At 33.9% G+C, this 21,327-nt stretch overlaps 2 protein-coding genes across 3 annotated transcripts; both read left to right on the forward strand.

Moving 5' to 3' along the window:
- Positions 1-459: 459 nt before the first annotated feature.
- On the forward strand, positions 460-20,923 carry LOC6643640 (non-lysosomal glucosylceramidase). 2 transcript variants are annotated; one of them, XM_023176406.2, is made up of 7 exons: positions 460-929; positions 14,722-14,991; positions 17,351-18,018; positions 18,078-18,333; positions 19,110-19,483; positions 19,547-19,780; positions 19,843-20,923. In XM_023176406.2, the coding sequence occupies exons 1-7, from the start codon at positions 655-657 to the stop codon at positions 20,700-20,702; spliced, it is 2,937 nt and encodes a 978-aa protein (XP_023032174.1). In that variant the 5' UTR covers positions 460-654; the 3' UTR covers positions 20,703-20,923. The 2 variants fall into 2 exon arrangements, with proteins under 2 accessions (XP_023032174.1, XP_023032175.1); XM_023176407.2 differs by having other exon boundaries at positions 17,498-18,018.
- On the forward strand, positions 8,829-9,865 carry LOC26528993 (dual specificity tyrosine-phosphorylation-regulated kinase 1A). Its single transcript, XM_023176408.2, has 3 exons — positions 8,829-9,089; positions 9,173-9,658; positions 9,729-9,865. Exons 1-3 carry the CDS (start codon positions 8,891-8,893, stop codon positions 9,794-9,796), a joined length of 753 nt encoding a protein of 250 aa, XP_023032176.1. The 5' UTR covers positions 8,829-8,890; the 3' UTR covers positions 9,797-9,865.
- Positions 20,924-21,327: the final 404 nt, after the last annotated feature.

Genomic DNA, 21,327 nt, shown 5'->3' on the forward strand with positions numbered 1-21,327 from the left:
ATTGTCATGAAATTTAATATTTGTAAGTTTATTACACCTATAAAAAACTGTGCCAAATTTTATTAAGATCGGGTGACTATATCATATAGCTCCCATAGGAACGATCGGTCGAAAACAGTGACTTTTGTCAATAACTTCGTTACTTTTCAATGCTAGAATTGTAGGCCGTTCTTTCGCAAACCTTAGACTTTTTAGGTAAAACTTTTTTATTTTTTTTAAGCCCCGGCCCTCTGGTTTTATTTTAATTTTAAATTAAAATATACTTCACAATAATTTTCAAGTGATTTGTTTAAGATCAGATTATCTAGATTTCAATTGCTTATAAATAGACAAAGACAAAGTTTGTTTTTAAATATTGAATCGATTATACGTTCCGACTTGTCGATTATTTTTGACAAGAATAGATAACTTTGTTTACTAATCAATTGTTTTGTGATATCGGTGTATTTCCCATCTCTAACTTGTTGTTGTTTTCGAGGTGAGCGCTGTCGGACGGTAACGCGCGGATAAAATAATATTAAAAAAATACAAGTGTACAAGATGAAACTTAATTAAAGAAAAGCCAAAGAATAAATAGCACTGAATACAAAAAAGTGTCGTATAAACTAAAATAAATCTAGTCAATTAAAAAAAAAAAGAAATAAAAAAGGCGCAATGGAGGAAACGTCAACAACAACAACAACATTGAGAAACGGTAATGCGGCGGCGGTTGGCGATGTGGGTGTGGGGGTTGTTAACGGAATTGTTGCTCCAGACTCCGCCAGTGCGGTATATGAAGAGAAACTAAAGCAGGAAGATCCCAATGAGATTACCGCTATTCCGCGTTATGGCCTCAAGCTGAAATTTGATCATGTCTGGCCAGAGCGGAGGAATCAGAATCTGCGTCCAAGTATTAAGCAAACATTGCCCATGGTGCCGCTGGTATGCAGGTAAGCAAAAGCAACTTGTTATCCGCCTCTTCCTGATGCTGGGGCCAACAACAACAACAGGCGTACTTTTTATACATAATTAATTATTGACCAACAATAATGCGAAATCAATAATTCACTGTGTGTCTCTCTCTTCCTAATTCACCTACTCGGTGTCTCTGGTGCCTTTCCGGGGGTATGGATGTCGGGTGCGTGCCAAATATAGATATAGAAGCGGGTCCTGGAACGCACACACACAAAAACACACTTGACTGGGGCTAATTCCCATAAAGTGAATAAATTTGAAATACCCCTTACTTAAAGGGGCATATTGCAATCATATGGAGAATATCATATTTAAGTGATATTTCACGGATCTTTTTAGTATTTTTGAATTTTGAAACTCTTAGGTGGATCTTTGCGCCCTAAAGTATGCAATAGGCTTTTCACGAATTCGCTTCGAATTTTGCATAAAATTCAATCCTTAAAACAAACATTTTTTATGACAATTTATCAACGTATAAGGTTATTATTTTGCTGGAAACAATCAATACTTCTTCCCTTCATTTCAACATGGAAATGATAATGGATGCTTTTAATCGAATTTTGTATAGGGTAACTCCATGTAGGCACTTGAAATTAGTTGTTCTATTTTCTATTGTACTCTTGGCGCCAACTAAATGTCATTAAATGGTAGTGGGAAAAGGCTCAAAGGACATCACGCAACCAAGCAGGCATTGTGTGTGTATGTAGGCAGCAAGTTAGGCCTACAGGGAAGCCAAAAAGAAAAACAGAAACTGTCATAAGTCCACTCTATGGTAGGTTCTAAATTTAGAAAATTTAATGGTGCAAAAAGTTTTAGTATTAATTTTGAAACTAATACAAATTATATATAATTAAACCCAGAGGGTGATATCGGTGACGGATCTAGGTGTTAAATTTAGAAGGGGAAAATCGAAGTTTGATTAGCTTAAAAGGTAACAGGGCATAAAGAAGCTTTTTTCAATCCATTCATTTATATTTTTCAATGTAGTGATCAGCATCATTAATGGCCATTCTGATTTTTAGATTGACTTTAACTAATTAATTCAATTTTTTATTGTAGGTAAATATTTATCTGTCCAAATTAAGAGCTTATTGATGTCTTCTCCATCTAATTCTTCCAATTTATATTCAAAAATTGTCTTAGAGTTGGTATTTTTTATAAAGATATAAAATTTAGACAACAAAGAAAAAAATACTTTAAGCCTTATCAAAACAAAACATTAAACGATAAAGTTCAACAAAACTTGTTGAACAAGGAATTTTTTGTGAAAAGTTAAGTAAGACTTATCAATTGAGGTCGTTTACCTACTAATGCACTTTCTGATGGACAATATTTTCATTGTTCACCTTTGGTGATTTTTATTGATAAAAAAATTTAAGAACCTAAATTTCATTTCGCTATTTGTATGTTTCATTCTAATATAATTATAAATTATAGGATGAAACGGTATTTTTACACATGATGTTGAATAAACTCAATTTTCCCCTTCATAGCTTTCAGCTATCGTTAGCTTAGTTAAGAAGATTATAATTTGAGTGCCAAGAGGTTAAGTCATTTACCTAAAGGACATTTTTCTGCTTTTCATTGAGAGAATGTCACAACAAAACAAACTAATCTGATTAGGCCTATCCCTGGATTTCATACAATGAATTTCAGTTCACTGAAGTTCGCCCAGTTGGTTTTCCCGCATAGTTTTGGCGCGAACATTGGATGAATTTGCCTTTCATTTCTGTGGAAATTGGCTTCTCTTTTTTTGGATTTTTTTTGTTGTTCTTGTAGTCTGCCCGCATTGGCGCCAAGTAGGGCGTTCAGTCCTGTTTGCGTGTCCCGGCCACATTTGGTGGCTTGAATACAAAAGAATGTTTTACTTTTGTTAGCTCGGCTCGACTCGGTTGTCGTTTTTCATAGCAAATTTTTTTTTACATACAGTTTTGGTCCCATTTATGTTTTTTGTTTCTGTTTTGAAAACGGAACTGACCTCAACCAACTGTCGGTCCACAAAGTTCTCACTTGTCATATACATAAGATGATATAAGAGCAATGAACTTGCTTTTTCTATTCGTTGCAGAAATTATTGGAAATTTATGAAATGCTTAGAACAATTTAGGGAGAAGTCATATCACAGAGTCGATTTTTAAAGTTCTTTTATCATTTTAATCAGATAGAGGACTCAAAAAAAGACTCATAGCGTCCTGAGATTCTTCTGTATATATATATAGGCAAATCTCTACTTTCGAACGTGACATTCGTACGCATTCAAAAAAAAAGCGTATGTCAAAACACTTTATAATTTTGAAAAAGAGAAAAACTTTTAGCTCTTGATTAGCACTATTGTTGGCGCGAAAATTAAATTTAAACAAGCCTTCGTTTCCAAGTAAATAAAAAAAAAATCGAATTGATTCGCACCCTACAAATAAAGAAGTCGTTTTTTGAAACAAACAGTTTAAAAGTTCGATTTTTTTTGATTTTCATATATTAGTTAAATGAAGTAATGAAGTGAAAATAAAATACTTAACTTTACCCAATGCCGGATTAAGGCAGAGCTGGGCCAGTAGCAATCCAAACACTTAAATATTAATTAGCGATGTATTTTCGTAATTTTTAAACCAATTTTAATAAGTTATATCTCAATTAAATAGCTATTTAGCCTATATCATATAACGCTTGGATAATTGAAAAAATTTACTTCGACACGACATTTGAAAAAAAAATTCAAGGTTTTGGCAAAAACTGGGTTTAAAATTTAGGTTTTGAAAGAGAATCAAAGCTGAGTTTTGGTAAATAATTGATTCAAACATACACTTTTAATTGCAGCAAGTGTATATGAATCTGAATATGTACATATATAATTTGCTATTTTGAGGAAAGTGGGTCTTTGGTTCGTTTGCATTAATTTGAAATGTGATAAAGAGGTGAACTGTATTTGTTTAGCAAGTTTTTTTGATGATGACTAATTTTCATTAAATTTTTCGTGACGTGTTTGTGCCAGAATAATATTACATTTCTATGTATGCGATAGGTGGGTCTGGTTATAAATAATCTTATCTTGAATTCAATTGATAAAATGATTGTAAATATTTAATAGAATTTCATTTTGGGGAAACTACCTTTCCTTTATATTGCAACACCATTTCTCTTTGTTATCTGAATCAGAGAGAGCTCTCTCTCTAAAATAAAACAGATAAAATTTTTTATGTATGTAGGTAGGAACTAATAAAAACATGAATTCAGTTGCTAGTTGGTTTTGATATCGAAACAATGTTCTCTTTTTTTACTTTTGTTTGCCTTATCGTGATGCATGTTCAACTTAATTGCTTGTCATTGTTCGCTTGAACTAAAAATAAAATTTTAAAAAATAATAATTTTATAGAATCTTTATCAAGTTTTAAACAGAAATGCAGAAGTCGACATTGCTGACCAACGAAAACGATACATAAAAATGTTTGACTTACGACTCTCTATAGCCAAAAATTTGATTCACCCGTTTTAGTCATCAACGTATATTATGAGCAGCTAACAGAGTCTAGAAGACGATTAGAAAAGAACCTCCAGTAAAGGCCAACTAATCTGCCTTTTATTCTGATAAGATTTTACACATTCACACAATGAGCGACCCACTTTTAACACATAATGCACAGAGGCATGACTGTTTTGTTATATTTTTTATTGTATGTACACTGACGAGCAAAACTGTAACACCAGCTTGCAATCTTCAGTTGCGTAGCTCATAACTCTTTTCGGAGTTAACCTACAATGATGATTCTTCTACCATTTGATGAAAAAGCCAAAAGAGAGTGCAAAACTGTAACATTTGGCTTTTTCTTCAATTTTGCTTACCATTTCTAGTCTGGGTGACCAATTGACTTCCAACTTTTGGACAAGAGAGCTAAATAGTTACAAAATCAAATGGTAGAAGAAACATCATTGTAGGTTAACTCCGAAAAGAGTTATGAGCTACGCAACTGAAGACTGCAAGCTGGTGTTACAGTTTTGCTCGTCAGTGTATATAAAAACTAAATCTGACTTCAGGGGAATGTCATAGTACGACTTACGATATTCAACTAAGTTATAACATAGCTCTACCTGTAAATGTAATTCAAAACGGAGATTACTTTTCAAAATATATATGTATATATAAGTTTACTTTAGAGTAAAATATTCATTGATGACTAAAACCAATCGACGAAACGGTAAGGTTAGAAAAAAATTAAATTAGCAAACACTTTTCTCTTTACTCTTAATGTAAATTTTTAATTTTACAGAGTCATAAAAACTCAATAAACATTTATGAGTTTAAACAAACGACAAAACGAAAATAAGAAAATTGGAAGGCCAACAGCAATCTGAAATTCAATATCGAATGAACTTGCTTTTCATTCATCGTAAAACTATCTCAAAGTTAGTTTAGTTTTGTGCAAATTTTGTATTCCTTCAAGTCCTAACAATTCTTATCCTTGCAATGCTTTGAATTTCAGACTATGGCTGAATAGATACATATACATACATACATATGTACTTAGAAGGTCGGGAAAGATCAATTTTTATACCATGCATCAATTGGGTGAAATGGAACATTAAAGTCTTACAGTCTTCTTGATCAGCTTCACCTGACGAGTCGATCTAGCCATGTCCGACTGTCCGTCCGTCTTTATGAACACCTAGATCTCGGAGACTATAAGAACCAGCTGTAGTGTGTACAATGATCAAGTTTATTTCAAAGTTGGCCACGCCTACTTCCGTCGGCGCAAATTAAATAAAACTGATTTTCTCGAAAGTAAGTTAAAGCCATAGATTTGTTTAGTATGCGCGCAGATTATGATTATTTAAAATTTTTGCTGCTTTGCACTCAAAGCATATTTGAATTTGTGAGTATCAAGGAACCCTCAATTTGTAAGAAACTTAACTCTTTTAACTCTTGTGATAAATAGTGCCTTAAAAATTCTTGAGTTTATTTCATTTTACACATAAGTAAGTATGTACATGTGTTAGAGGCCTTGAGGCATCACTTGGTTATTATGAAGAAGTAAAAGAAAAGAACTTGTAAGCTTTCCTTTTTGCAGTCTACATGTGTACAATCACTTCACAGGATCCCGTTGAGTGGGTTCAATGTAACTTTGATGGCAATATTCCAACAAATTTCCGTTTTCCTTATTGCCCCCCAAGACCAAGACCAATCACAAATAGCTCAGACTAGGGACTTTAAAAGATACAAGAAATGTGGCGCCTGGAGGAAAGTACACACACATACGCACACACACAGAGTACATTTTGTCGCAGATAAAATGGGGCCGATGAGGGGAGATATTTTCCTCCTTTTTTTTGGCACTCATCCAGGCGAATCGGAAAACTCCTCCCTGAGCTGAAAAGAAAATTTGTCAATGTTTTCACCCCAAGCATGTGTTTGTTTGTAAATGGATAATAAAACAGTTCCCTTTTGCTTTTCTCCAGTTTTAGCTCCATTTTCATCTTCTGAAATGCTCATTCAGGTCGACAGAGACCCAAATATAGCACTCTTTATTATTGTTTTTTTTTAGATTGAGTGACAATGTGTGTGCAGAGAATTTTCTCAGTTTTCTTTTACTTTATGTTTGTTTTTGGTGAGGCCGATTTGATATTTATGGAATATATTTTGATGGAAGTTTTTCGAATCATTCATTCACTAAGCTCCCTATAAGTCTCCCATCAATCTTATTTTTAGATAAATGCATTGACAGTAAGCCAGAGGAATAGATTTCAATTGCTTGTGCGACTGACAAAGTATATTAAACAATTTAGATAGCGAATGATGAATATTAAATCACCTATTTAGTAGAGTACTTCGAATTCGTGGGGCATTCAATTGGCTTATATTAGAATCGATTATTCCTTACACAGAAAGCTCTTTCGTGAAAGTGAAATGAACATTATTTTAAACGGAAAATAACATAAGATTATTGGATTAAATATGATTCCATTTACTTACTTGTTTCTATTCCATTTTATGGCAGAGCTAATTCAAACTCTTAGTTAGTAGTTGCACTCAATTTTCCTAGATGAAATAACTTTTATTTATTAATAATTGAATTACTTAACTAAGTACTAAATGACCAATAAGCAAGTTCTTAAATATGAAACATATTTTAAGCTTGTTAAAGTCAAGAACTTAATCCCACAATCGTTGAGTTGGTAAGCTACTTTTGGTCCCTTGATGAAGCTCACCTTACCCATTGTTGCCCTTACTCACTTATCCCCTTGGCAATAACTTAGTTATAAATTAATTTTCATCAGGCCATTTCATTTCATTTCATTTGTCCCCTTTTTGCGTTGGTGTTGGTGGGAGGCAGGCAGGCAACCTGCAACAATATCTGACCAACTTCATTTGTTACTTGCCACAAGCAATTTGTGTCCTCTCAACTCACTTGACCCCACATTGACCCGAGTTTCGTCCCTTCCAGTTGCCACTCATAAATTGCCAGTGCAAAAGTTTGTTGAGCTCTGCTGAACAACATTTTTATATTCTTTTTCTCTTCTTTTTTTTTTTTGTTGACAAGAGTTCTCCAATTCAATTAAAAAACTATTTTTTGGTCATAAAAATGCCTCAGGCTTGTACTGCAAAAGTTTGTGGCTTAAATGGGTCATTTTCCAGGTTGAGAGTTAGGATTTAATCAAATAGTCTGTTTGATCAAAGAATTGTTATGTTCTGATATGAGAAAGTCTTGAGATTATTAGAGAAGGGTTTTCATACTTACTCCTGACTTAATTGAAGTTTGTTTTGGAGTTAATTCTATAATTTAACAGTGATTGGGTGATTAAGACCCGTCTTTATTTCATGTTTATACAAGAGAAGTAAAAAACAATTTCTTTCTTAATGTGTTAACCATTAGTGATGTTGAAAGATCGATAGTGAGCGTTATTGATAGTTTCCACAAATATCGTGAGAAGTGCCTCTACCAAAATATACGAAAGTAACAATTATTTATTTAACAATATTAAAAGTAAACCTTTATATTTATCCCTCTAATTAGAGTGTGATATAAATGAGGTGCTTATAGAGTATTCTCATCATTATTTCTCTCTTAGAGATCCGAGACAGATTGGAGCGATGTGAGGTCGCTTCATTTCGCTGGATTCCTTAACTAGTTTTAGCTTCAAACTTATTGTATGCCCATTGCCATTGAGGAGTTCTTAATAAAAGTTTTTCGATTAAAGAACTTGAGAGATCTTTATAGACATAAACTTCTTAACGATGAAGTTGCCTATGATTTTATAATCTTACTATAATTTAAATTCTTACTATACAGTTATACAGTAAGTCGTCTTTTATATTTCATTTTTCCAATCTTAGAGACTCTTTTCATATACATTCACAAAATAATAATAATAAATAAACTAAAAGTAAATAATCGGAAATTATATTAGGAAATAGCGGTTGCTCCTTCAAAAGGATTGGGTAAGTTAAGCTCTGGTTATCTTAGGACTGTGTATGTATGTATATCCTTCGCCAGGATCATCATTCAGCATCATAATGAATCGCCATGAGGGCATCATGTGTAATGGTTGTGGTAAAATATCCTTTACCGGTCGTTGTTATCGCTGTTTAAGTTGTCGCGATTTCGATATTTGCGCCGAATGCTATGAGAATGATTTTACAACTGCCGAACATCCTTTCGATCATCCCGTGAAATGTGTCTATACGTTGGCAGATGTGGAATTATATTTTGGTGCCGAATACATAAGCAGTGATCCACCTCAGAGCTATCGTTGTCCGTACTGCAAACAGTGGGGTTTCAATGAATCGACATTCTTGGAGCATGTCTCTTCAGTGCACACAAATGCTAGCCCTCTCTTAGTGTCCACTATGGTTACCCTATTCGAACAGCAGCAGGCATCTCGCCTTTTTCTGGAGGACGAACAATTGGCAGCGTTTTCAGCTAATGCGAATTCAAGGAATGCGCTAATGAATCGTTCAAGGATTACTTTGGATTTATATCTAGAACCTCTTAACCCCGATGGCAGTTATCGGAATCGTAGATGCCAAGAGATAAGCCTACATGCCGCGGCCCATAAGAATGAAGGACGTCGTGGAGCTGCACAACAGAATGCTGCTGTTATGCATGGTCAAATGCAGCCACCAGAATTTCATATGGGATCTACAGGTGATGGTGTTTCCCGTTGTGTTCCTGTTGTCCGGTACCATCAACACTTCAACGATACTAACTCTTCCCTCTCCCTGATGTAGAACTAAGTGTGGCTCCTCTAGGTGGTTCTCTTGGTGGTGGTGGTGGACAGTATGTTAATTTCGCAGAACCCTTGACCCCACGTCGTCGGGGACGTCCAAGGGGAGGAGAACGTATACGTTTCAATGTGCCACCATTGGATAATATTCGGTTTACCATTTCTGAGGCGGAACGTAGCCGCTTAAATTTTATGATACCGCCCATGGAGTCCAATGCACAATCTCCCTATAATCAGCAGCAGCATCAACAGCAACAGCAGCATAATCATCATCATCATCATCATCGCCACCGTCATCATCATCATCACCATCATCCTTATCAGATGCCACATCAGTTAGTTCAATCTGGTTCATCGTCTTCCACAACAACAGCCCAACAGAGTCTAAATGGTGCCCATTCCACTCTGAACGATATGATGCGTTTCTATCAGAACCAAATTATCCCGGAGCCTCAGTCAAGCGGATCATCGCGGCTTTCCTCCACGCCAGGTAGTCTAACCCCCTCACACTATAGGATTCTTAAATTCACCACGAACATCAATTTTCTTGCCTTAGACAGTTTACTACGCGAACCCAGACATAGACAGGGGGGTCTCGTTAGGCTTGCTGGACCCCATGGATCTCTAATACATGTTAGTGGTGGTCGTGGTCTTGGTAGTGGTGCAACTGGATCGGCTCAATCGGCTAGCACCTCGCAACGTCAAAGCAATGGAAATGATAATAATAATAATACTGGTGCTGCCTTACGATTGACAACGCGACCACATGACGATGAAGGATCCAAGATTCAAAGCGATGAGGACCGTCAGCGATTTCTTTGCTATCGCTTTCGAACACTGGAAATTACTACCGATCAGAACATATTCCTTGTACAACGAGCTGAATTTGTGGCCCAGCTATTTGCCTCGGCCCTATGCGATGAACAACTTCAATTTAATGCCCATAATGAGGAAAATTCTATGACAACTAATCCAAATATCATTACTAATCCCATAGCCGCACCCAAGTTACGGCGTACACGTTTAAATGGCGAATCTGTTGGCGCTGGCGATGCAGAACCTCAATTATCGCCGCGGTGATTGAAATATGAATTCATTTTATTTATTTTCTAACTTACCTTCGATTTGCTCCAATACTCCTTATCCCTTCCCAACGTCTCTATCTCGACCCCGTAAGGGTGTGTCTAAAATTCTCAGTTGTTCAAAAAGGTGTATATATATATTCTTTTTGAAACATTTCACGGATCCAATTTAGAGCAACCAAGTATAAATTCATAATGTTCAAATTAGCTGCAAAATTCTCGAAATTCTAAAACAAAATTACAAACAAGTCAACTCCACGATCTTAAGATTGAACACTTAAAAACTATCCAATATATTTGAAAAGATAATTTTTAGATATATTTATAAATCCAAATTGTATAAGGTGCTAAAAAATTATTTATATTTTTTGCGTCTCTTAGTTATATGTTCGCTGGAGCTTGTTTTATAACAATAAATTATAAATAATTTTGGTAGAATTGTATTTAAAAAGTTTTTTTTTTCGTTAGTGATTTAATTATATCGAATTTAGTATGAAATTTGGTTTAAATTGAATTTGATTACCACCAATATTGGATCTATTTTTCCAATAGTCTTGCATTCATTTTCAACATGAGTTTAGCAGTTTCTTTGAGAATTCAGAAAGATTTTTCCAAATACATCAAGTTTTTAATAAAATGTTTATACAATAAATCGGGGTATGTCAATAGTCCGAATTTTAGTCATTGTAGAATAAAGAGAGATATTAAAACACTCTAAGAACTGTGGGGATTCGGTTAAATGTATTTCGATTAAGGGTAAATGGTAAGGCATTAAACCCTATTGTATGCCTCATCTAGATCATACATATATTAAGAGACTTTGAAGCTATGATAAAACTAGGTAAACATGAATATTGTCAGCTATGTATATCTGTAATTTATTGGGTTGTAAATAGGTAATATCACCGTATCGACCAAAGGCTGAATAGACGATAGCAAAAAGATTATAAAGATGTCGATTTTGTTCATCTTTCTTGCTTTTAATGTCATTTTATAATATTTTTTTCAAAATAAGAAAAAGGTACAATCAAAATCTTTCACAATATAGAAAGAATTTGAGCTATTAAAGATTTTATTGATTTTTTTTGTTTAATCATTTAAATTATTATTAATTATTGTGTTTTCTTTTATTATTTATTAAAAATGGAGTTGCGAAGTTCTGACAAGAAATTGACAAGACACTTAAAAGACACTTTCCCTTTCTCTCTCTCTTTGTATACAAAAAGACATTGAATATTTATATAGAGTATAAAATTTTTCTCAGTTTAAGTGCACCTTCAAAAATCGGAAGGTCTTGAAATAATCTAGAACAATTTTAGAAATTTTGTCACACAGTGTAATTAATAATAATAAAGAACGAAGTAAGTGAACTATATAGATGCTGATCTCAATAATTTAAGCTGTGCTGCTAAATAGGAAAATACTCTACATACTCTACTCTCTCCACAGTGATATGGTGGGTCTGAAATAATCCAAGTCATTCTAAAGTCCTTAGATGTTTATAAAATGAACAATAATTCTATACACTTTTGAGTATAAAATTTATGCGGTTAATTTCTATTTAATATGTATATCACATATAATGTATCTATCTATTAGCTAAAATGAATCTATTAGCTGTATGTTGAGTTCTTTAGCTAAGATATCGTGCAAGAAAAAATCAAATTTGCCATGAACTTTAATAATTTATCACGTCTGCTTAAACATACATAAATGCTACTTGCCCAGATATTTATGTAAATATATGACAACAATGTAATGGAATTTCAATTAGCATAGTCACCATTAAGCCATACCATTTGTAAATTTTTTATTATTTGTTTTACACTTAATAATCATAAAAAAAGATACCATTTAATTCACATTATTATACCTTTTATGCAATTTAAAGAGAAACCAAAAAACGATACAAAAAAGGTTTCTCTGTTGCTGTCATTGGCAGTTGCCATCCACCCACATGTTGACTCTATATGTACATATATACATGAGTACATATAGCACAAAAGTCTTTCGCATAATTGCTACAGGCATTCCATTCATGGTTAGCCTCAAAGGGATTGTGCCATATCCTTTTCCGACTACGCAGCGCAAACAAGGATGCATGCGCACAGTTGCGCTTCAATTTCATTTATCCAATTATTTTCAATTATAAAAATGAAATTTTATCTTGCAGATTATAAGCATAAAATTGTTTTGCTGTTGTTGTGTTTCTTTCTTTCTTCTTTTTAATTTTTGTTTGGCCACTTGGCAATTTATATAATTAAGCAAACACAGTTTGTGTGGGCGATGGCGAGGGGCGAGAAGTACGTGTAAATTTTGCAGAGACTCGTTATGGCTAATAATAATGGCAAATACGAAAAGAAGGCCTAAATGAATCGCGTATACATACATACATATAATGGCTGTGATTTGAAAATCCAAGCACGCGAGTCTGTTGACTTTTTAATTAGACTCAATAATGGGCGACTTTATGCGAATTGTGCAAACTTGGAGACTATTTCTAAGCATTTGGGTCACCCTCTTTTTATTTTTCGCTTAGTCTGATCATTTGAATCAGTTGGAGTAATTGGATAATGACAGCTGTTTATTGTACTTAGGCAAATAAATGAAATTACGTCTCTTACGTTTGTTTAGAGAATTAATTGAAAAAGAATTTCTAGTATACGAAATTATCAAAAAGAGGATTCAGATTCTCCGTTAAAATGTTTGTAAAAATTCTGTATTTTTTTTTTTGATTATGTTAAAATTAAAGGGAAGTAAACGGTTAGTTAGTTTGATTTGTTAAGTGTAAAGAGAAAATACTATTTTTCCCCTCATTTTCAATTTTTGTGGGTTTAAAAAAATATCTGAATTCGAGACCATATATCGAATAAAAAATACAATATCAACCTAATTTTATTTCAAATATAAGTTATCTTTATTGAATTTTATTATTAAAGCATAGGATATAGTTATAAACTATCAACCTAACTATATTTTACAAGCACTGGCAACTTAGGCCTTCGGCTTAGACGAAAACTACATCCATACAGTAGCCTGGGATTCGAACCCGGATCCTCGTTCTTCAGTTGACTAAATGACTGGGCCACTTAGACAACTCATCTACCGAGGACTGCCAAATATTCCAATATAATCTAAAAATATAAATGAAATTAATTACACCGTTTACTAAATGAATATTACATCGACTGAACATTCAAAGCGACTTTTAGAACAGCCGGTTCTGTCCTAACTACATTAGGTAGAATTTTTTTGACCACAGATTTGAATTCCTTGTATACTACAGTTGAGTCTCGATAATTCGTAACCTGCTAAATCGAAAACCTCAATAATTTGTAAGAATCTGCTGGTCCCTTGAAAAAACTTCGTTGGAATAGAAATACGTTAAATCGAAAAACTACATAATTCGTAATAAATTCTGTTCCCTTGCCATTTCCAATCGAGACTTGACTGTAATTACCACAAAAAACCACTTTGCACCTTAAAATCAAATCTGTTGCAGCCCTGTCCGAAATCGATATAATTAAACAATAATGGTTTTCAAAATCTAATTTATAAGTTTAACAATCACAAAACATATTTTATTTTTTCGAAAACAAAATCAGGAATTTGTTTTTTATTTTTATAATCGCAATGAAAACTCGAAAATATCACGCAACTAAACAAAATTAATAATGTAAATGTTTTTGTTGGAGCTGAATTTAAGATTTTGGTTTTAAAACATATGCTTTTAAGTGAGTGGAATGAAAAGTAATTGCAAATTTTCTTATTAACTTTTATAATTGACGGCTCTTAAATATTTTTCTATTAGTTTTCAATTAGACATTTTTCTCAGAGCTAAGACCGGCATGTTCGAAAACGGCGTGAAATTGCTCACGATTTTGAAACAGATTTGAAAACGAAAACAACAATTGACAACAAAGTTTCGATAAAGAAGACAACGAAGTTAAAAAATATTATAAAATTCTTTCATTGGTTTTCTATAAATCATAAAAAACAAATCAGAATTTCTTCTTCAAGCTTAAGAGTCTACAAATCAGTCGATGTAGAGTAAATTGATAATATTGTTCACTCATCAAGTATCAAGAGAAGCCAAAGCTAATCTCATGAAATACTTTTATGTGCTGTTAAGTCTGCTATGAATTAATCTTGTTGGTCAAATGCTAAGCCCATTTCATTGGGTTTAAGAGATTGCCCCCCCAGACACATTTGCTGGTTCTAGCCACTGAACCACCCCAATTTTGTGTACTTGACTTTGGCTCGTGGCGACAGTGAGACACTGACCTTGACAAATGGTATGTGCTTGGGTTAAAAACCTCCCCTTAAATTCGATATGCGTGTGCTAACAACCCCAAGCCAAATTTCACTTGGGGTAGTCACACAATAATTATGACATCATCATCTTGTTTTGGGGGATAATTTGAATAGTGAAAAACTGATTCCATTTTCTTTTTTTTTTTTTGCTTGGCAGATATGCGGCCTACTACTGGAAAGTGTCGCGTGAAGGTCGTCGTGTCTATATGGATTATTATTATATGGAGAATGGTAAGCAAATTTATGGTGTACCCATTGGTGGCATTGGCGGTGGAACCATCGGACGTGGTTATGCTGGCGAGTTTTGTCGCTTTCAAATGCGTCCCGGCATCTATGAGTACAATACGGTGCTGGCCAATCAGTTTATAGTCACCATCAAAGATCAAAAGGGCTGCACCATATTTCAGAGTTTACTCTCCAAATGCAGGTGAGAACAACAAAAAAACAAAAAAAATACTAAATATATGTGTAACTATTGTCGACTTTCATGCAGAGACTTTCATTAAATATATGCCTTTAGCTTGGTTTTCACTTTCTTTGGCTTTTTCTCAAATTTTCCCATTTGGTTGTTGTATTTGTTATTCGTGTTTCGTATACTCACATTTGCATGCTGTCAATTTGAGTGTGATTGTTGTTTTATTTTATCTTGACTCCAATTTCTTTTTTCTTTCCATTTAAAATACAACAAAAATGGTAAATTATTGATGTATTGATATCGTGTAAATATGTGGATCAATGAACTTTTTTCTGGGTCATTTCATTCGAAACAGAAGTGACATGAATACAATTTCTGTAAATTAGTTTTTTTTTTTTGTTTCGGTAGCAATTATTATAATTTAGTTGTATCGATTTTCGATTATAAATAACTATTTGTACAATACAAAATAATGAGTGAAAAACAAGGTCATTAAAGTGTCGGTTTAAGGAATGACTTAATTGTTAGATATACATAAATAGATTAACCACAGCTGAGTACTAAATCTAAACAACATGGTAAACTAAATCCCAAGTGGTTAGACAAGCGAAATTGTTTTTTTTTATTCAGAGACACTCGAAAATTTCTATTCAATTCAATTTAGTTTCTAAACTTTGTATACAAATTAAAGTGTTGATTGGGTTGCTTGTATATAACATTTAGACCAATTAAAATCTATTAAACTAAACTTATTGTCAACAAAGGCTTACATGAAGCTATATTTTAATAATAACTTAAGCTTCACAAATAGTTTAGCTCCAAAAATTTTTAAGTTAGAAAGTTTTAAAATAAATTTTACTGTAACTACAAAGCAGACTAAGAAAATTTTATTATTTTAAAGGGGTGCGACGGCTTTTTTTAAAGCAGTTTTTCGATTTTTTGAAGATTTAACTTTTAAAGTTAGAACTTTGAAATTTGAATCATATTAATTTTTTTTTTATAAATTATATTTTCAAAATGTAGACTATTTTTTAAATCATTCAGGAAACTAATTTAGGTTAAATATTTTCATGTCTTTATTGTCAACCTATACAAAATACCAAAATCTTTAAAAAAATCTTATTTTTCATATTTTTTTTTTATAAATTATTTAACAGTCATTAAAAACCATTGATGCTTCAAGGGTTAAATAAAGTTAAAAGAATATTTTTATTCAGATATATGGGAAACTTCTTGTGGTAGAGTACGGGAAATTGACTACATAGTCATGGGAAAAAAAGTTGCCCCACTGGTCAACACGATTTCAGCGGACTAAGTGATCTAATTTCAAAAGGCAAAAAATATTTTAATCTGTGTGATCTAGCTGACTAAAGCTGAGATAGGAATATTTGAATATATTGAAAATACAAATTTTATACGAATTTGAAGAAAAATTATCAAAGAAGATAATTTCTCAGGCTGATGAAGAATAATTCGGAAGAGTTTCCTTCTCTGCGTTATAAACATCGGAACAATTTTATAATAACCTTTTTAATGGAATAATTAAGAAATAATCCCATTGTTTTGATCCTGTTTAACAAGATTTTACACAGCTTCAAATGACGGGCTATTCTACAACATATCCGATGATTCGCACACCAGAAGTTCCCCTTGTAAGTCACAAAAAACCGATGTGTCTTTTTTGAAATATATGTAGTACTTTAGCTCATAGCCCCTAACGAGCTGAGCAGGGCGATCGGATTAGTCGTTTCCGATATACATATTATATTGACCAGTCTAAACTAGTTTAACTAGTCTTAAAAAAAAAGTTAAATGTTTTGATACCAGGCTTAAAATCTATTTCATCATATATTCCACAATAGATATAGAATGTATTTATAAAAAAATATGATTTCGATTTCGAATTTTTCAACAGCCTCTCTTATAGCCCCAAAACTTTCCTCACTTTTCTAACTTTTAAAATATTAACTCTGTCTGTAAATCTATCACAAATTTCTACATAAACACATTGATTATTTTAAGTATTACTAAACAACCATCTATTGCACACATTTTGGTGATGTATTTAAACAAAAAGTAAATTTTTTATTTACATATAAAAATTTTAAATAATTTTTTATTCTCTCATTTTTCGATGCGCACAAAAAATGTTGAAAAAACATCAAAAAATCTGACAACGACAACAAAAAACATTCATAAACAAAAACACGAATCACTTGGATATAAAACGATCGATTGATTGTCCAATAATCGAATATTTTGGGTTTGTTGTTTTTCTATTCTTGTTCTTTTTTGGGGATACTTTTGCACTTTTGGTTCGTATTGGTTTCTGCTTTTTGCTTTGCACTCAAAAACCATTCACATAAAGTAGCACCAACAAAAGATCATCATCATCAACAACAACAACAACAACAGCGGCATCGAAAGCAACAACAGATAGCTCAATTATTAATAACAATGATACGGAAGCTGATGAGGATGAGAAATCGAGAACTAAATGTCAACTGCCCAATTGCAGCAGCAGTCGTTCCCGTCAACCTCTGAGCACTTGGCATTCAAATATCGATGATTCCCGATGCAGTTATACAGGGCTATATCCACGCTCTTGGACCGAATATGATCTCTCGCATTATGGTGTACGTTTGATATGTCGCCAGATATCACCGGTCATACCCCATGATTATAAAGAGTCAAGTTTACCCTGTGCCGTTTTTGTGTGGAGCGCCGAGAATGTCTGTGACCAGGAGCGAAAGGTTTCAATCACATTTACCTTCAAGAATGGCACTGGGAATAAGAAACAGGATGCCGAGGGTGGTGCTGAATCGCAGTTAATTAACGAAGGACATGCCAAAGGTGTGGCCATAAGGCAAAAGATAGCCGATATGCCATGTAGCTACAATTTGGCATGTCGCGTCTTGCCCGATATAAGTATTACGCGTTGTCCCCAGTTCGATCCGGCTGGCAATGGTGAAGCACTGTGGGCACAATTGAAAGAGCATGGCCAGCTAAGTGATGAGCCTACCCAGGAGACACTCAAGAGTAAGTGAGGTGTTACTTTAATTTACTTTAAATTTGTTCATTGTGATTTCTTTTTGCAGCCAAGGACATTGGCGTGGCAGTTTGTGCTCATATTGCATTAAAACCGCAAGCATCGCATGAATTGGAATTTGTTTTGGCCTGGGATATGCCGAAAATTCAATTTCCTAGAAAACTAAAAACCCACACACGATATTATACGAAATACTTTGACGATTCTGGTGAGGCTGGACCAAGAATTTGTGAATATGCTCTCAAGCATTATCAGAGTTGGGAACGTCTTATCGATGCCTGGCAGCGACCTATTCTAAATGATGAGTAAGTTACTCCAAGAAAACTAGCAACCAAAACTTTAACAGATCAGTCTAGAATTTAAAAATGTCTCTAAATCTCTATACAGAATTATAATAGAAACGGATTTTGAGTTTTTTTCTTTCCAAACTTTAAATTTTTAGATTTAGACTTAAAAATCTTTAGAAATTTTAAAGCAGAAAGTAATGGGTATTCTAAGAGAAGTTTTAAAAACTTAAAAAAGTGTTAATTTTCGAATTCTTTGATCTTTTGTAAAATTAATTAAAGTTAAAAAGTAAATTTTAGTTTTAAATCCCTAAAGTGATCAGTAAGCCCATACCATCTCACTTAAACTAGTTGAGAATTACAACCAGCTGAAGTGTAAAAAGAAAAGCATAGCTTACAACGAGCCTATTTAAAAGATTGAAATAAATTTAATGAATAAGTTGGTAAAAGGACCTAAATCTTAATTTACTCAACCTATCTAAAGAGATTTGACATAAGTCCATCCGACTTGATCGAAATCTTTGACTTTCATAAACATAGACGGTACTAGGGGGAGAAATAAGCCAAATTTGCACCTAAAAGTATGCAATAAGCGGTCCAAGAATGCGCTTTTTGAAACATATTCAGAGGTTTTGGATAAAAAATCGTCAAGGCAAACTTTGTTTGAAGATAATTGAAGAAAATCATAAATTTGTTGCAAATTCACTATACTATTACAGCCTAGAACCAACTTTGCTTGTAACCCTCATCGATAATTGTCACTCTGAATCATTTTACTTTTATTACTCACCTTGCAGAGGTCTGCCCGAATGGTATAAATGCGCCATATTCAATCAACTTTACTTCATTTCCGATGGCGGAACCATTTGGCTAAAATGTGACTCTTCGCTGGGCAAGGAATTGGCCTATGATGATCCACGCTTGGCCTATGGTCGTTTTGGTTATCTCGAGGGACACGAGTATCGCATGTATAATACTTATGATGTCCATTTCTATGCATCGCCAGCCTTGGCCCATCTCTGGCCGAATTTGCAAGTGAGTTTGCAATTCGATTTCAAAGATGCCATTGCCGCCGAGTTAAATGATACACGCAAAATGCTATACGATGGCAAAATAATGCCACGAAAGGTTAAGAATTGTGTGCCCCATGATCTGGGTGATCCTGATGAAGGTGAGTTGAGTGTTCATAAGGATTCCAGGTACATGGATTTTGATTGTTTGGAATATTTTGTAGAACCCTTTACCTTAATCAATTGCTATAACATTCACGATGTGAATGAGTGGAAAGATCTCAATACGAAATTCGTGCTACAAGTCTACAGAGATTATTATGTACTCAATGAATTGGCCCAGGCCCAGGCGGATAATGCCAGTAAATTTAGTTCAATTGAGTTTATCGATAAGGAGAGTTTGTATGAACTCTATTCCCAGGATAATAAACGCAAAAATTCGGCAGATGAAAAGCAACGTAAGTAAAAATTTATAGTTAATAAAAGATTTCTATAATTTGTTTGTTTTTTTCTAATTTAGAGAATCGCAAATCTGCCTCAATGTATATCAATGAGACCAATGGAAAGGTTTATCTCATGGATGCAATTGGATATCTGAAATCTATGTATGCTGCCTGCAAGGCCATAATGGAGAGGACCATTGAATATGATAAGGATAATGATGGACTCATTGAGAATACAAAAATGCCCGACCAAACCTATGATTCTTGGGTTATGGATGGACCAAGTGCTTATTGTTCTGGCCTCTGGTTAGCCTCATTGCAGGCAATGTCTGCCATGGCCACGATTTTGGATCAGCCTAACGATTGCTTGCGCTATCAGGATATACTCGAGAAGGGTAAACATTCGCTGGAGGAGAAACTCTGGAACGGTAGTTACTATCGATTTGATCTTTCGCACAGTCATCGCGACACAATAATGGCCGATCAATTGTGTGGCCATTGGTATTTAAAGTCTTGTGGCTTTGATTACGAAATCTATCCCAAAGAGAATGTTCGCACGGCGTTGAAACGTATTTACGATAACAATGTAATGGGCTTCCATGATGGTAACATAGGGGCAGCAAATGGTTTTATTGCCAATGTCAGCGAACCCTCGAAAGCGGGTCATGTCGATAATAGCAACATACAGGCGGAAGAAGTATGGCCCGGTGTGGTCTATGCCCTGGCAGCCACCATGATTCAAGAGGGAATGTTTGATGAAGCTTTCCAAACGGCTGGCGGCATGTATAAAACCATTTCTCAACGAATTGGAATGAATTTCGAAACGCCTGAAGCTTTGTATGGCGAAAAACGCTATCGTTCTATTGGATACATGCGACCCTTGAGCATATGGTCTATGCAGGTTGCCTGGGAGAGACGTCGGGCATTGCGTGATTAAGTCTTTTATAGTACAATCCCTCAAGGATCAACAGATCTACCACACACATGCTAATTGCAAACCAAAGATTTGTTTTCCTTTTTTTTCCAAGCACAATAATTGAGGTTCTCAACTATGTATTTAATTTTAATTTCCATCTCGAAAGGTGCAAAAGAAACGAAGAAGAAAATAAGGTAATAAAACGTAACGAGCTTATCAATGGGAGGCTGCAAAAAACAGAATTTTATTCAAATAGTTTTTAACTTTTATTTCAAATAGCTTTATCTATTCTGTGTATTCGGTGTAAGCCACCACTACCCCCCACCCATCATGTCTTCTCTAGCTACTTACAAAACGTATTATTAAATAATAATGATAATTAAAATCCCATTATGCTAATCTATCTCTCTGTTCAAGTACAACTACGGAATGGTATTCAAACATGAAGCACAAATGAAACAAAAATAAGCGTATTTAAAACTTAGCTAAGAATTCAGAAAAAACAAAAAAATCCATAAATGTGTTTAAATCAAATTGTATTTCAAATGAATTATTTATGTCTACAAATATATACATATATTAGCAAAAGCATTGCAAATGTCAAAATTATTGCTGTCATAAATAAATAAATTGTGTAAACAAAAAG

This window comes from Drosophila willistoni (genome assembly GCF_018902025.1).
Source record: "Drosophila willistoni isolate 14030-0811.24 chromosome 2R unlocalized genomic scaffold, UCI_dwil_1.1 Seg200, whole genome shotgun sequence".
Taxonomy (NCBI): Eukaryota; Metazoa; Arthropoda; class Insecta; order Diptera; family Drosophilidae; genus Drosophila; species Drosophila willistoni.